The sequence below is a fragment of the Pseudorasbora parva genome, chromosome 21 (assembly GCF_024679245.1).
Source record: "Pseudorasbora parva isolate DD20220531a chromosome 21, ASM2467924v1, whole genome shotgun sequence".
In the NCBI taxonomy this organism is placed as follows: Eukaryota; Metazoa; Chordata; class Actinopteri; order Cypriniformes; family Gobionidae; genus Pseudorasbora; species Pseudorasbora parva.
In genome coordinates, this window is record NC_090192.1 from 11,968,990 (window position 1) to 11,985,232 (window position 16,243).

Here is a 16,243-nt window from a genome sequence, read left to right on the forward strand (position 1 = left end):
TGTCATGTTAGGGGGGTGTCATAACGCAGAGGACACAAGCACACACAGGAAATCCATTCAAAGTGCCCCCCCCCCACCCCCACCCAACACTCACATCGGCCTAATCCTCTCCAGCAGCACTCAAGCCGAGAGTGTTTCTTTTTCGCTGCTCTTGACAGCGTGTTGGCTTACTCTAGCTCAACATCACGAGAATGGGCTTTTACAGCTACTTTGCGATAGATAGATGGATGAATGGACAGAGTGTGCTAGTGCATCAGAAACCACAGCGTCTTGTGGGTCTGCTACATTAACCAGATCAGTGGGAATTCAAGTAAAAGCAGAATCTTACTCTTCCTCTCCCTCACTGACTATAGCCCTATTTGGACAGGACTGGTTTTTCCAGAGGTCAGGTCAGATTCATGTTTCACAGACGTACTTTGTGATCTTAATCTCATCTGAATTGAACAGGTCTGTCTCTTACACAATATTGGTGTTAAAAAAACGGGGCGTCCTATAAGAAATCTGATCCCATTCTAAATAGGAATGTCTGTTTTTCAGCTAAGTTGGGCGTCCTATAAGAACTCTGATCCCGTTCTAGGAATGTCTGCGATTGTGGTACGTTATTTTTTTCCACTCTCCTCGCTTATTTTGACCTAATCATTTATCTTTTAACTAAAACTAAAGCTAAATTTCTTGTTGCGCTACCTCATGCACCTTCATTGTGGATCTAGACCAGTGCCCAGCTGCATAAACATAGCCACCATGTTGAGTCTTACTTTTTGGTGTAAATTTAGACCAATGAACATTTTAATTTAAAAAAAAATTATATATATCTCTATATATATATCTCTATATATATATATATATATATATATATGCTTCACCTTCCAGTGAATTTCAAGCAATCCTGAAGACCTTGATTAGCTGGTTCAGGTGTGTTTGATTAGGGTTGGAGCTAAACTCTGCAGGACAATGGATCTCTAGGATAAGGGTTGACCTCTAATCTGGACCATTTGCCAGCTTTCTTTATACGATTACAGTCTGTAATCATGGCACGTAACTATTTTACGGATCTATTTAAGATTTAAGAGGCGAATTTGTATGGATTTATGAATACAATTTTTGAAAAAAACTGACACGAAGGTCCACACCTAAACACAATCATTACTGGGGCATAAGCAGATTGTACAAAAAGAAAAAATGAAAACGTACAAATTCATGTGAATTAGCCAGTATTTGTCAATATTTATAGTTACAAATTACTCCTCAAAAAGGATAGTCCACTCAAAAATGAAAAGATAAAAAAATATATATTGAAGAATGTTGGTAATCAAACAGGTTTGGGTGTTTTTTGTTTTTTTACTAATAAATTCAGAAATTTGATTATCTTTTAAAATATCTGTCCATGTGTAGAAGAAATAAATGCATACAGGTTTGGATTAGCAAATAAGTTGGCAAAACTCACCCAAATTTTTTTAAGGGAATCTGTTGTCTCAATTTTTTTAAGTTAAGAAATGTAAAGTTTAAGTAAGCAGAACTTACAGATTTGTAATGTGTAATTATACATTTTAATGCTCTGAACTTAAAATATTTGAGTATGTTAATCCATAAATTTAACTTAAAAATAAAAGTAGTGGAAACTTGAATGCCATCTTGCTAATTAGTTACACAATGATTTGGTAACATTAGCATAGCACTTGCTGATTGAGGACAGCAATATAATACATTTAACATCTCAAACTAAGCTCATGCTCCACTCGACACCATGACGGTAACCCTAGAAAAACATCAAACGTTAAGCACTACTACATCTCTCACTTAACGTTAATCCTGCACAAAGAAATATAATATAACACTTAATTTTAGTATTTACTCTCCCTTTTGAGTATCGTGTTTGAGTATCATCAATTAAATTTAAGTTAGTCTTATTTTAAAGAAACAAGTTCATAAAACTTAAAACAATGAAACAATCAGATTACTTAAAATGCGTCAGTTTTGTGAACTCGGAAGTAAAAGAAAGTCCTAAATACTCATAAAAGGTCATAAGTTTGAACTAATTTGTTTATTACTAATTTGAGTAATAACTAATTAAATAACTAATTTGAGTTGGCTCTACTCAAACCAATTACTTATTATAAGCGTTAGGGTTTACAGTGCGTATTTTTCCTATTTGGGTGGACTATCCCTTTAAAACCAGTCGTAAGCAGGGCCTACATTTGTGACATGATTTCTCTACGAAAAGACTATTTGGCTAAAGGTGTATATTGGTCATTACAGCATGTAATGGCTGCCGTACATCAGCTGCATGCCATAAAGACCTCTTGCCAGAGCTGCAGCGTGTGCCATAAATGCCTAAGCATGCACTATAGGGCACATTAAAGGGCCATGCCTCTCTGTGTTTGAGGAATTATGGGTCAGAGAGAATAAAACTACAATGCGAGGCCGTGTGGAGGTCTGTTGTGTGTCTACAGGTCTGTTGAGTGTCTAGATTTATTATCCCTGCAGCTTTGATGCACTTAAAGGGATAGTTCACCCCCTAAAAAAAAGAACTTTCTGTCATCATTTGCTCACCCTCAAGTTGTTCCAAACCTGTATACATTTCTTTCTTGTGCTGAACACGAAAAAAAGGATATTTTGAACAATATGGGTAAATCAAACAGTTGATGGGCCCCATTGACTTCCATAGTATGGGAAGAAAATACTTGAGATCAATAACCGCCATCAACTGACAGACATATTCTTCTTTTTAAAATACCATAGACGTTTATTTTGTCATTTTTACATACGGTATATCCAAAACCTCAGTAAAATAGATGCTTGTTAAATTAGTAGTTACAATAAAAGATAGTTATTTCACAGTTCCCACATCACCAATCCAAGATTTCTGATTGCATCCTGCCTAGTTAAACCACGTCTTAAAATCTAATGCACAAGCTCAATGATCCAAGAACAGACTAGCTCAGAGCTCGTCCCTGTGGGCTTAGTTCACAGCTAGAGTTTCCTCAGTCTTTCCTCCTTTTGGCATCGCACTAAAAGATGAAAAGCCATGTTTGGTTTGAGGAAGGATTTATTGGTATTGGAACAACACAAACTGTGTGGCGCTTAAAGGCAATGGCGTTGGAGGAAGTCAGACCCAAATGATGTTGCAATACTCCAATTTGTCGTTCAAAGAGTACAAAATACCTCAAATTTCTTTTTGTTACTACACCGAAACATAAAATAAAAATTCTGATACCATTTTGCTGGGGAAACCTAAATAACACATTTATATTAACATAAAATCAAGAGATTTGTGCTGCAAAATCAGCAGGATTTTATTGTAGTAGTCCATGCAAAATATATATATATAATAATAAATTAATAAATTATAATATATCCCACAATATATATATATATATATATATATATATATATATATATATATATATATATATATATATATATATATATATATATATATATATATATATATTGTGGAATATATTATAATTTAAAATATTTGGTTTTCAATTTATTATCCTTTAAATGATCATTTATTTCTGTGATGCAAAGCTGAATTTTCAGGATCGTTACTCCAGTCTATCACATGGTCCTTCAGAAATCATTCTAATATTCTGATGTATTATGAGTGTTGGAAACAGTTCTGCTGCCTAATATATTTGATGAAGAAATGGGTCAAAAGAACAGCATTTATTACAAATAAAAACATATTTCCAAATAATATAAATCTCCTTTACTATCAATTTTTATCAATTTAACACATCCTTACTGAATAAATTACTGATTTATTTAAAAAAAGAAAAAACATTTGCTTCTCTTTTTTCTTCTTCTTTTTATTCATCAAAGTATTATAAAAATAAGTATCACAAGTTATGAAGAAATATTAAGCACCAGAACTGTTTCCAACTTTGAAAATGAATCCTCATATTAGAATGATTTCTGAAGGATCATGTGACACTGAAGACTGGAGGAATGATCCTGAAAATTCAGCTTTGCATCACAGAAATAAATGATCATTTAAAGTATAATAAATTGAAAACCAATTATTTTAAATTGTAATAATATATCGCAATATTACATTTTTTCTGTATTTTTGATCAAATAAATGCAGCCGTGATGAGCAAAAGAAACTTCTTTCAAAAACATTACAAATAGTAATGTGTCCAAACTTTTGGCCTGTACTGCATATATATGATACTCATATATAAAAACAGACACCTTCCTTGAAAATCATGGACGAGCCCCCAGTTTGTTACCAAAATGAAATTTCAGAAGTTTTTTTCAAAAGATTTTGAAATTTGTCTTCAAGAACTAAGCATAAAAGTAATTTGTTGTGGTCTGCCAGGGATCTCAGAGTTCAGCATCAATGCAAGCTTTTATTTCTGTCATTTTACACTTTTCCGTGCAGAGACCTTTCTGAGAATTTATTCGGGTAGTAACAGCAACCTTGAAAAGACCAAGCTAATGCATTTGAAAAAGCAGCATGTGGCCGACGATAACCTATGTGTCCCGTTAAAGGCCAAACACTATTGTCCTGGTTTAGGGCACCTTTCTTAACTTCCAGGAAATAATATATTTTAGTGTGGGTTATAAAAATAGTTTAACACCCTCAAAGGTACTATCCACAATTACTGCCATTAGCCTGACCCATAAACCCACCTTTACCCCTTTATTCCCCCTTTATCACCGCACTCAAACACTGGCTGCCCTGGCATGGGGGTGGGGGGTCAGTCAGCAGAGCCTTTGTATGTGTCTGCCATTTTGTAAATGTTTTAGGATAAATGCACTCGTCTCTCAGTGTTGAGATATTTCGCACAGCACAGTTAGGTTTTCACCCATCATTCCCAGTGAGTCACAGAAATCTCACACCCCATTTCCTCTTTCTGATGAAGTTCATCCTAAATGGAACTCATGAAACACACACATATCCACTCTCAGACTCCCTGTACATAATGTAAGAGGAACTGGGTGGGTTGCACCATTAAGCATTCATCTTAAACGTAGATTTGTCTAATAATTCATCCATCCATTTTCCATGCGGTCGCTTGAAACTGTCAGTGTCCCAAGGCCATAGAATCAGTTTCCCCAAAATGTAAACCTTCTTCAAACATAATCATGGTTACAATTAAACATTGTTTTGATTGTACTGCTGTACTGTAAACCTAGTTTTGTTTCTATTTAAGTTCAGATTAAATAGAAAAGTTTAAAGAACAGTGACCGTTTTCTGTCCGTTTGACCTCAATAATGCTTCCATATTATTAACGGATATAATTCATATTTTTTGCAACTTTGAACTTTGTACGTAGCAGTGTTATTGTTAACCGAACCTATTGCCAACAGTTAAACTGCAAGGATTGTAGAGTGGAGAAAGTCTGCATAGAGGAATGCAGAGTTTTCTTATCAGCAGGTAGTGCATTAAAACACACACAGTTATATATTCACCCTCTGCGGATCGCTGTGACATTTGACTCAGGAGTACACAACACTTGATATCCATTGACCCAAATTCACAACATACTGTGGACATACGGTGCTCACATTATGTTATATATTTCATTGCATTTGACGAATAAATATCAAAGCTAGTATCATCGGCTAACTATATTACAGAGATTTACAGACTTTTAATCAGCTGGTGTTGAAGTGATTAGCTGCATTCACGCCTTGTCATAATTACCTTGCAGAATTACCTTGTCGTAATCACCTTGTAATAAACATGTTATTACAGTGTGTAAATTCCTAATTTTCTGAGAGCTAGGAATTGTGCCACATTACCATGTACCAGTCAACATACATTTACACACAAACTGACCACCAACTACAACATTAGACGCCATCTTTATTTTACACAGAATGGAACGCATAGGATTGTGGGATTATAAAGGTAGTGAAGGATACATATGCTGCCTTCAAAACTCGATCAGATGAAGGTCTCTCGGGAGAAGCTTTGGGTTTGGATGTGCCTGGATGTCTTCCTACCTTGAAATGTGTCCACCTAAGGCAGCATTTTTACGTTTTCGGATGCAGCGTTAAGGTATGTTTCAGCAAAACTCCGAACATATCTTCCCTTTTTAAGAATGACTTCAGTGCCGTTCTTTGTTCTTTTCTCAGAGAAAAGCTTAACTCCAAGTCTTCCAGAGTCGCGGTCAAAAGCTGATTCGAAAGACCGCCGTTCGCCAGTTTCTGTGTTTACTAGAAGCACGCAAACGCAACTCGGCCATCGTCATTATGGCCCCGCCTACCGACTCTATACACGATGTGATTGGCCCGGCAAGAGTTAGGGGAATACAGCTCAGAAGGGTATTGAGAGTTGCTAGACGACACTCGCGGGCAGATTAAATTTACTGCCACTAGGGTGCGTCTAGATTTCTAGGCTAGTCGCACTGCCCTATCAGGCAATACATTTGTAGGCAGCGTTTGCTCATCTCATGAAGGTACCTTATGACTTCTGAGTCAGCGTAACGGTTTAATGGTCAACAGCAAAACAGAGCAGGCTTTGGTGGGAACTAAGAGACTATTTAACTGGGTACAGTAGCAATTTCTCGCTAGAGATTAAGAAAATTAGAGAAAGCAGAAATTCGTTTTTTTTTTATTTAGATTTTTCAAAAGTGGAAAATCTTGGTCAAAAATCAAGCATAGCATTAGTCCTGGCAGGTCCTGTTAGTCAAGCTCGCATATAGCTGACTGTCAGCTGATCACGTCTACCTATAGGAATACGATGCCTATCACAGCTTGCATATATAAGCTCCTTCAGTATTATCCCGTTTCTCCTGATCTAATTACCCTTCACCATCCCCAGCTCCTCCTCATGAGTCAGGATTTGGCATTCTTATTCCCCCTGAATCAGACTAAATTCCTGAATTAGGTTGTACATTTTAATATTGACATTAACACTATCTGCAACACTTCTTTGCTTCTGTTCTGTTTACTTAGGGGGTTTTATCGCTGGTCTCCTTGCTCTTATCCATGCTAGCCTGCCTCCATACGGTACCGTAACCATACCGCCAATCTAAACCTATAGGCTAATCGTCTATCATCTTTGACGATAGTGGTCCTGACACAAATGTACATTAACACAAACCATCAGCCACAACTTTCAGACCCTATCTTTATTTTTTTAAGCTCAGCTGTCACCATAGACTGTAAAAAAAAATATATAGACGTAGTGTCCGTGACGTCACCCATAGGATTCTGATAAGCCGTTCTGAAGCGTAAAGTAGAGATGAGCTGGCCGTCGCCAACTTGTGAGCGAGTCATCACGTGTAACTCCCGGATAACAGAAAATGGGCAAAGAGGCGGGATGTGGGTGGAGCTTAGGTGACGCAATGACTATAGACGGCGGATAAATGTCTATCCACCTGTCACTCAAAGTAACCACGCCCTTAATTGTGCAGAACTTTAAGGATGTATATAATGTAAACGAATTAATTATTTAAAAAAATCACCCCCCTCACAGTTCTCATGAAGGGCAAAATTAGCCATATAGACCAAAACCACAATTTTTTTTTTTTTTGCTGTTAAGATGGGAATTTTAACATGGGGCTCAATGAGATTCTGCTCCCTTCTTGAGCCTGCCTTTAGTGGCCAGTCGAGAAATTGCAGTTTACATTACTTCCGTATTATCTTCAAGAGAGACCGCGGGAGGTTGCCGCTTTGCTGTCACAGTATGGAACACAAAGGATTGTGGGATATCATAGTCAACGAAGGAGACATCTATGCTGCATTCAAAAATCGATTAGATAAAGGTCTCCTGGGAGACAGGAAGTGAAGCTAATATTTGTTTCGGACTTCCCTTAATGCTTTTTTACCTCGGAATGCTTCCTCAGAAGGCAGAATTTCACCCTCAAGTTCACACAGGATCTCAAGTGGAGTATCCACAGGTTTAGTTCAATATGTATGTTCCTGTAATGGGACCATGATCCATGGGCATTGATTTATCATGTCAAACCTAAAAACCTTCTTTGTTTTTGCTTGAAAACTTTGTTTGTGCTTTCTTTATTTCTTTAAAATGAATGGCAATTAGTAAATCATTACTAATTAGTTTTATATTTTGTTATTTAATGCAATGAAAATGACACATTTTTAGAACGTTCATGTGTTGAATCGATCAAACTTTATGGTTACTTTACGGTACTGTTATATTTTACAGTTACTTACAGCACTGTAAAAAAATATTTAAAAAAAGTTACCTGGTTGCCTTAAAATTTTGAGTTTATTGAAATAAAAAATTTGAGTTGATACAAAGAAGGACATTTGTTTAATAAATAGAAACTCAAAATATTATTTTATATGAATCACAAAAAAAATGTGATAAAACATGAACATAGCACTATTTGGCATGTTTTACTGCATCATCAGAAATAAAACACACACAATTACCCAATATGCTTACAAAATCTTTTATTAATATTTTAATAAAGTTTGTCGAATCTCAAAAAATGTTCATTATATTAACTCAAATTTTTACTTTCAATGAACTCAAAATTTTAAGGCAACCAGGTAACTTTTTTCTAAATATTTTTTTACAGTGTACCCACTTTACAATAAGGTTCCATTAGTAAAAAAAAAAAAAAAATGTACATCAACAAAATTATCATAAGTGTTACCGTTGAATCACTGTTCTATGTCTATATTTTTTGAACACATCACATTTCCCAGTTCATCAGGACTTCAGGGTGCATTTTCAGTTTCATCTCGTCCACTGGTGTTTTCCTCTTTCTTGAATCAGTTTTTGAGGTGATACTTTTGAAAGAGTGAGATATGCTCAACTACTAAGCCACCTCCAATAAGTTGTTGTTTTGTGACTCATTTGAGGCTGTTTCTCTGGAAACTTTTAGCGTGTCATTCAAAGCAAAGTATACTCTTCTTGCTGTGTGCGGTTGTGTAAGGCTGGTGAACAAGGTGGAACGCCTTTGTGTGATGTCAGATGAGAAAGGCATGGAAGCGAATCGGTGTCATGGAGTGGGTCATTGAGAGGTGAGGCCGACTGCTTCCACGGGTTCAGCAAAAGTTCAGCTGCATAACATTAGGCAAATTAGTAAGACTGCAATGGAGAGAGAGATAAATGAGCCTTGAGAGTACTGAGAGGCCAAACTATTTGAGAAGGAGGAATTCCTCAAGTTGTTTTTAAGAAAGGAAAACTTAGCATCATATAATTCATTAAGTTTTGATAATTTAGAGATGCTATTCCTGTGTAGTCCTTCATCCATAATTTTTTGTTTTTGCACTGATCGTTGTAATCGTGAACTTGGGTTAAACCAGTTTTGCTTGCAACAATGCTAAAAAAACAACTTTGTCTGTGTTTTAATGATCGTGATCTGCAGAATGACATCCTGTCTGTTCTGGGTCCCATGAGATCATGTCATTTCAGCAATAACCTTGCCTTTTCAAAATGTGTTATTAAACGATGAGCTACTAAGTATGCACACTCTTTTTAGATAAAATTGCTTATCAATTAAAATAGCTTATCTATAACATTTTTCTTTGAAGGTCAAATTGACTCCTGAATAATAGAATATAACAAATTGAAATACAGCTGGAGTATAAAGAATGTGGTTTATTCTTCAGTTAGCTGTACTTGACTACTGCAAAAATGTTCTATCAAACTGTTAATCTAAATTCAAACATGTATTCTATGTCCTGGAATAAAGAACTGATCAAATGGGGTTTGGTATAATGTTTGATAATGTGGTTGTAATGAACATTTTAAACAAAGTGGAGAACTGAAATTTTCATATATTTACTGGTTAGAAAACTATATTACGCGATAGATAGATAGATAGATAGATAGATAGATAGATAGATAGATAGATAGATAGATAGATAGATAGATAGATAGATAGATAGATAGATAGATAGATAGATAGATAGATAGATAGATAGATAGATAGATAGATAGATAGATAAAGACAATTGTGACGGACGGACGGACGGACGGACGGACGGACGGACGGACGGACGGACGGACGGACGGACGGACGGACGGACGGATGGATGGATAGATAGATAGATAGATAGATAGATAGATAGATAGATAGATAGATAGATAGATAGATAGATAGATAGATAGATAGATAGATAGATAGATAGATAGATAGATAAAGACAATTGTGACGGACGTACGGACGGACGGACGGACGGACGGACGGATGGATAGATGGATAGATAGATAGATAGATAGATAGATAGATAGATAGATAGATAGATAGATAGATAGATAGATAGATAGATAGATAGATAGATATTGTAAGACTATTGTGATAGATAGATAGATAGATAGATAGATAGATAGATAGATAGATAGATAGATAGATAGATAGATAGATAGATAGATAGATAGATAGATAGATAGATAGATAGATAGATAGATAGATAGATAGATAGATAGATAGGCAGGCCTGCTATTCCAAAAAACTTACATCGTCGTGAGATATTTAGTTTGACCTATTAAAAGTGAAAGAGACGCAATGTGGGCGGGACTTTGGATATAGAGACGTTAAGGCGGGCGGAGATTAATGGCAGAAACGGAGATGTGGGCGGGGTCTGAACGCAGTCACTCGTTTCGTCGCCGCCAATGGGCGGGGCTTACAGACAGCTGCTCGCTCTCGTCAAGACCTTCTCACACTCTCAGCAGCTCCGCGCGCATGAACACTCGGTGCCCGCGCGGATTAACAAGACGCGCACACACACAAGCTGATCAAACGCGCGTCTGCGTGCGGTTTCTAACCGGGAGGACACGAGACATTTAAAAGGAACCTCTTTAATATTGCTGCACGAGTTTGATGATATCACGGGGACACAAGCGAGACTAAATAATCCCAACACCCAATCGGAGCTTCGCAAATAATACTGGACCAAACTCACCTTTCAACACTGAACATTTCATGGATTTATTGATGCCTCGTTCATTCTGTATTTTAGTATTGTAGTAATAATTAACTGGTCACGATTTGGAGTAAGAAGGAACACAATAGCCTATATATGATCTAAAAGACATAGGCTACATGCTTTTTAAAAACAGTTTATCCTTTTATGTGAATATATATTTTTGCAAAAAGTATTTTAACGGACATTGATGGGACCGAACCGGATCTCTGACCATGCACAAGCACTTCAGCTTTAGTTTTACTCGCTTCTGTAGTTCCTGATCTCCTCTGGGATTATATGGGATGGATCCATCTCTCTGTTAAAGCTCTATGTGAAGTGTATAGTCGTGGCCGTTTCACTGAGGAACTGAGTGCGATCTGATCATGTACGAGAGCGTGGATGTGAACCCTTTCCTAATGATGGATTACTATAATCAGAGCAGAGGATGTCTGATCCCGGACAAGATGCCCCATCCCTTCAGCTCATCCATCAGACATCAGCACTGGAGCGGATCCAACCACTGTACGTGCACTTTCATTCAGCAAAACGCTTTATGTTTCTGTAGTCTCTTGAACTAATTAAGTCATCCTAGTTTAGCTGATCTGATTCAGTCGTTGTCAGTCATTTATATATCGATATTTAAATCCAGCTGGTTGACCCACTTATACACAAACACGGGCGCTCGCACACGCACAGCTAGCCTACACCGCTGCTCCTGTCTGCATAACAACATGCAGACTTCCCCTCTGGATTTAACACGCTCGTTTATTTCTTACCAACCTGAGTGTAAAGGTAACAGCCATCTATACTAATATCTAGTCATTCATATAAAGCCTCTTGAGAGCTGTTTTTATGACAGCTCGTTAACACGCCGAGCATTAATGGAACAGCGAATATGAATGAAATTCGAGGCAAGGCTAGGGACTTTTGAATGTGAAATTGTGCTGTGCTTAATGATGAAATCAGTGCTTTGAAATGTGATTATGAAAGTCATTTTAACAGAAGTTTAACCGGAGTTTATGTGCTGTAGCTTTTTTGAGCCATTGTGGATGGTGACCTGAGGCGCGCGGGGTCACAGAACTCATGACCTTTGACATAGAAACATTGACGTAAACACTGAAATCTTACTAAAAGAGTCAGAAATATTCACAGTATTAACATCAAGCGCATCCGACTCTCAGACAACCTGGGGATCCTCTGTACAAAAATGCAGAATTCTCTAATCACATTAACATACATTATTATTGCATTATGCATATTAGTGCTGACCTAGTTTCTCAGTTAACAACTTTTACGTGCCTTGTCCTGGATTCCTTCTGCTATTGTGTTGCCCAACAAAGACATTTACATTTTTGTTTATTCAAACCAACTCATATTCCAAATCAGGCGAAGATGGATAGAACTAAATATCCACACAGGAATCATTTCATTTTTATGAAAATACTTTCAAAACTAAGGTTGGTTTTAAAAACTTGGGTGAACATAATCATTGTTGTGCCATCTCTTCTGGTAAAACATTTCCACTCCATCACTAGTAAAGATTGTTACATTTTGGTAAAAAGTGCAAGTTTTGTTGGAGGAGTATGGATAAGATGGTTTATGTAAGTGTACTTTGAGTCGTCAGGAGACCCTCACTCTTGGCTAAAGTGCACTATATAGAGCTTCTCTGATAGCACCGAATTACATAAGGAAACGGCTGTTTACATGCACCATTTACCATATTAAAATAGATAAATTCCAATTTGCTTGATATGCCCTTCATGTTTTGCAAGAGCATTCCAGTCCCACATTTCTGGAAATCTTTGAAACTTTGAAATGTACCACATTCATAAAGAATCTTTGTACAGTTTTGCAACCTATTTTTTGAATGTTAAAATATTATTTCCATTGCCATTTGTGGTTTTTGGCATATCTAATATAGCACAACAGTGATCCTCGACGTTTTATTTTTTTGTCTTGGTTTTGGAAGTATTTCTGACCACAGCATTACAGTATTTGATTTCAAGCATAACGTGTTTGAAAATATATTAAGCCACACAAATAAGCAGTTATATTGTAGGGAGAACAGTCTTGAAATTATTGTATATGATCACTAAAAATAAAAATGTATACTTTCTGACTGAACAATGGAAGTGACTGGAACAATGAACTGATGGAACAATCTCAATTGATACTGTATTAGCTGATAAAACGGCAAATTTCATATTTATGTATGCGGCTAGTAGTTGAGTATATTGATATGATGTGTATTAAATAGCTATATGTTTGTTTTGCACTCCTGCTTGATAACTCGCTCGTGAATAAGAGCGAGAAATGAGGGTGTTGATGTGTATGTATGGCCTCAGTCATCAGACTGACAGCTTAGGGTCTTTACCGGGGGGTCAGTCAGGATCAAACAAACTTGATCTTTGATAGCCGGCTTCTCTCAGCGCCGAGGTGGGGTTTCCAGAGAGATTACACACCTCAGCGTGAAGGAATGTGCTGCCGCTTATTCACATGACAGTCACTCACACACACACACGCACTCTCCCCTTCACACTGCACCCACAGACCTTTGTACACACTCATCTTTACACGTGCACAGTTCTTACTGACATTTGCTATTTTAAAATTCTAGTCATGTATCTGATGCATTTTTTTGCATGTTTTTCCTGAGCTCTTATTGAAGCGTGTGTGCGCGTGTGTGGCCAGCGGTATATTCCGACAGAAAACAGCATCTCCTTCTGTATGTGAACTGAACTGTTACCCATGTGCATGAATGCTCATATGCAAACATTCCACATTTCTGACTAGCAGAATGGAAACTAGCGCTGCCCTCAAGTGCTTGTAGGACGCTCCTGCTTAAGAATTTGCAAGGTGATGAACGCATGATTAACGTGTTTTTGTCATTTTAGGTCAGAGTTGAGCATTTTCATGATTCTGTCTATTAATAAACTTCCTGATATATACACAGGAAGCTTTTAGCACTGTTGCAACAAAATTAATAACAGGATGCGTATTGACACTTTAGCACTTTATCCACAGAGAATGATGTGAAACGTTTTGTTACACAAGCTTGTTGTCTTATAAATGCAGCAATAGTATTATGAGCCATATCATTAAAGGTGCAGTGTGTAGTATTTATGAGGATATTTTGACAGAAATGCAATATAATAAAAATAACTGTTTTCAGTGGTGTATAAAGGACCTTACATAATGAACCGTTATGTTTTTATTACATTAGAATGAGTCATTTCTATCTTACACTGTGGGTCCTCTTACAGTCAGTGAACTCTGCATTTTGCCCCGTCAGGTTTCTACAGTAGCCCTAAACGGACAAACTTCTCTACATAGCTCTAGTCACTCCCTGCTGTCTCCGACAACGCCATTTTTGTCCTGTGTCGGCCACCGTAGCTTCTCTATGTGTTTCGAAAGGGAGGGGTGAGCTGTGGGCTTTTGCAATTCCCAGCCTCACCACTAGACGCCACTAAAATGTACACACTGCATTTTTAAATTGTAAATTGTTCAGTAAATACTAAATTAGCAAGGCTCAGGGAAGAAGGAGCAGGGAAACAGCAAACGTTTAATCATAAAATAAACTAAAGTAAACCGGCAGCGCATAACGGACCCCTGCAATAACAACATAAAATCCAGACCTGGTCCTCTATCCTTCCCTGTCGTCACTTCTCCTTTTATCTTTCCATGGCTCCTCAGTAAAATTTGAGTTCGATGTGGCATTAAGGTGACGCCCATCAGCACTTGGGCCACCGTCCTCACTCCGTTCCCACGGCTCTCTGCCTCTCCCTGCTTGCCACAAAGATATTTTAGGAAATTCCACTGTGTTGTTTTTTCATACAATGGTCACCAGTGTTAAATGGTTCCCAACATTCTTCAAAAACTTTTCTATTGTGTTCCGCAGAATAAGAAATGCATACAGGTTTCAAAAACATACTTTAACTGCAATTCATAAATATTTTATGTTTTGGCGAATTGGTGGTTAATTCATACGGATTTTTACAGTCTCATTTCTATGCTTATGCCCCACTGACAATTAGGTTTAGGGGTGGACCTTCATGTTTGTGTTTTGTTATTGTTGTTGTAAAAATACATTTCTTACATTTCTATACAAATTCACTAAGTTGACACGTTCGCAAAATAGTTTGCATTTACTCATGAGACCACGCTAGGTTTGGAATGATAAGAGGTAGGCTTGCTGAGATAGTTGGTGTTGCTGGTGTACCGGTGTACTGGTTTTGCCCACTGCGGCACCGTCGTTTAAATTTGTATAGTAATGTATTGCCATCAGAACAGACATTTGATGCAGTTTCAATCACCGCCTGCGTTTCGACTAGGGCTGCATGATTAATCGAAATCGAACTGTAATCGCGATTGGGATGATGTGCGATTATGAAAGCTCAAAGGCTGCGATTTTGATTAAATAAATAAATGCCGAGTGTGTTAGCGAAGAGCGGCTCTGTGATCAGGAGTAACGCTGCTCCGTCTGAAAGACTGCGAGTTTGAGTCGCTTATAACGTGCGTTTGAAAAAGCAACACGAGTCAAACATCTTCACAAACTAGTGAAGCGTTCATAAACCTGATCAACAAAAGACAACGTTTAATAACATGCTTTACCTCACTTCATATCGTCAGTCGAGTGTTTGTGAGCTGATGTGGCTTCTCATCACAGAGTGAGGCAGACGGTACGTTATTTTATAGTATTCTACATCAATCAGCACTGTATTATACTTTATTATTATGAAAATAACCTAGACGGCTTGAAGAACTCAAATAAACCATATTTTGCTGCAGTCGTGTTTATTGTCGTCATGTTTAATCAAAGCATTTCTATCTTCTGTTTACAGCGTTAGCTTCACATAAGGGGTTTCCTGAAAATTAAGGAACGTCATCATATCACTTCTCTGAGGCAAATGTGGCTTTTCCGTTCGAAGGCACCCTCTGGCTTTCAGTATGAATTAAACGTTTGGGTAATAAATTATAAATAAGAAAAATAATATATAAGAAATGTTAAAACTTTACAAACTTAAAAAATAATACATTTAAAGGACAATCCATGTTTTCAATCCATGTACAGGAGTTTTTTCCCTCACAGTGCATGCGGAAGAGGTTAATATTTCATATTAAAAACATCGACATTGAAATTGATATTGCAGATAAACAACATATAAAATTAAAAAATAAATAAATTATATATATATATATATATATATATATATATATATATATATTTAATGAAATTATTATTATGTTATTGTAATGGTAATTTCTTAATTTTTTTAATATTTTTAGCAGTAATAGTAATAATCATAATAATTATTATTAGTCATATTAATAGGCCTATATAAACACGTTATATACACCCACTTAATTTGTGTAAAAAATAAAAACAAAATTGTTTAAT

The 16,243-nt window shown here is 36.8% G+C and overlaps 1 protein-coding gene across 2 annotated transcripts in view; it reads left to right on the forward strand.

The window, feature by feature from the left end:
• raraa (retinoic acid receptor, alpha a) overlaps positions 1-16,243 on the forward strand; it is a 271,680-nt gene that overhangs the window by 198,576 nt on the left and 56,861 nt on the right. The window contains exon 1 of one of the 2 annotated variants that reach the window (XM_067429616.1): positions 10,597-11,367. The exons of the other annotated variant lie outside the window; for it this stretch is intronic. Coding sequence (XP_067285717.1) covers positions 11,229-11,367 — 139 coding nt within the window. The 5' untranslated portion in view covers positions 10,597-11,228. Of the gene's footprint in view, positions 1-10,596; positions 11,368-16,243 lie in introns of those variants that run through there. 2 annotated transcript variants of the gene reach the window in all.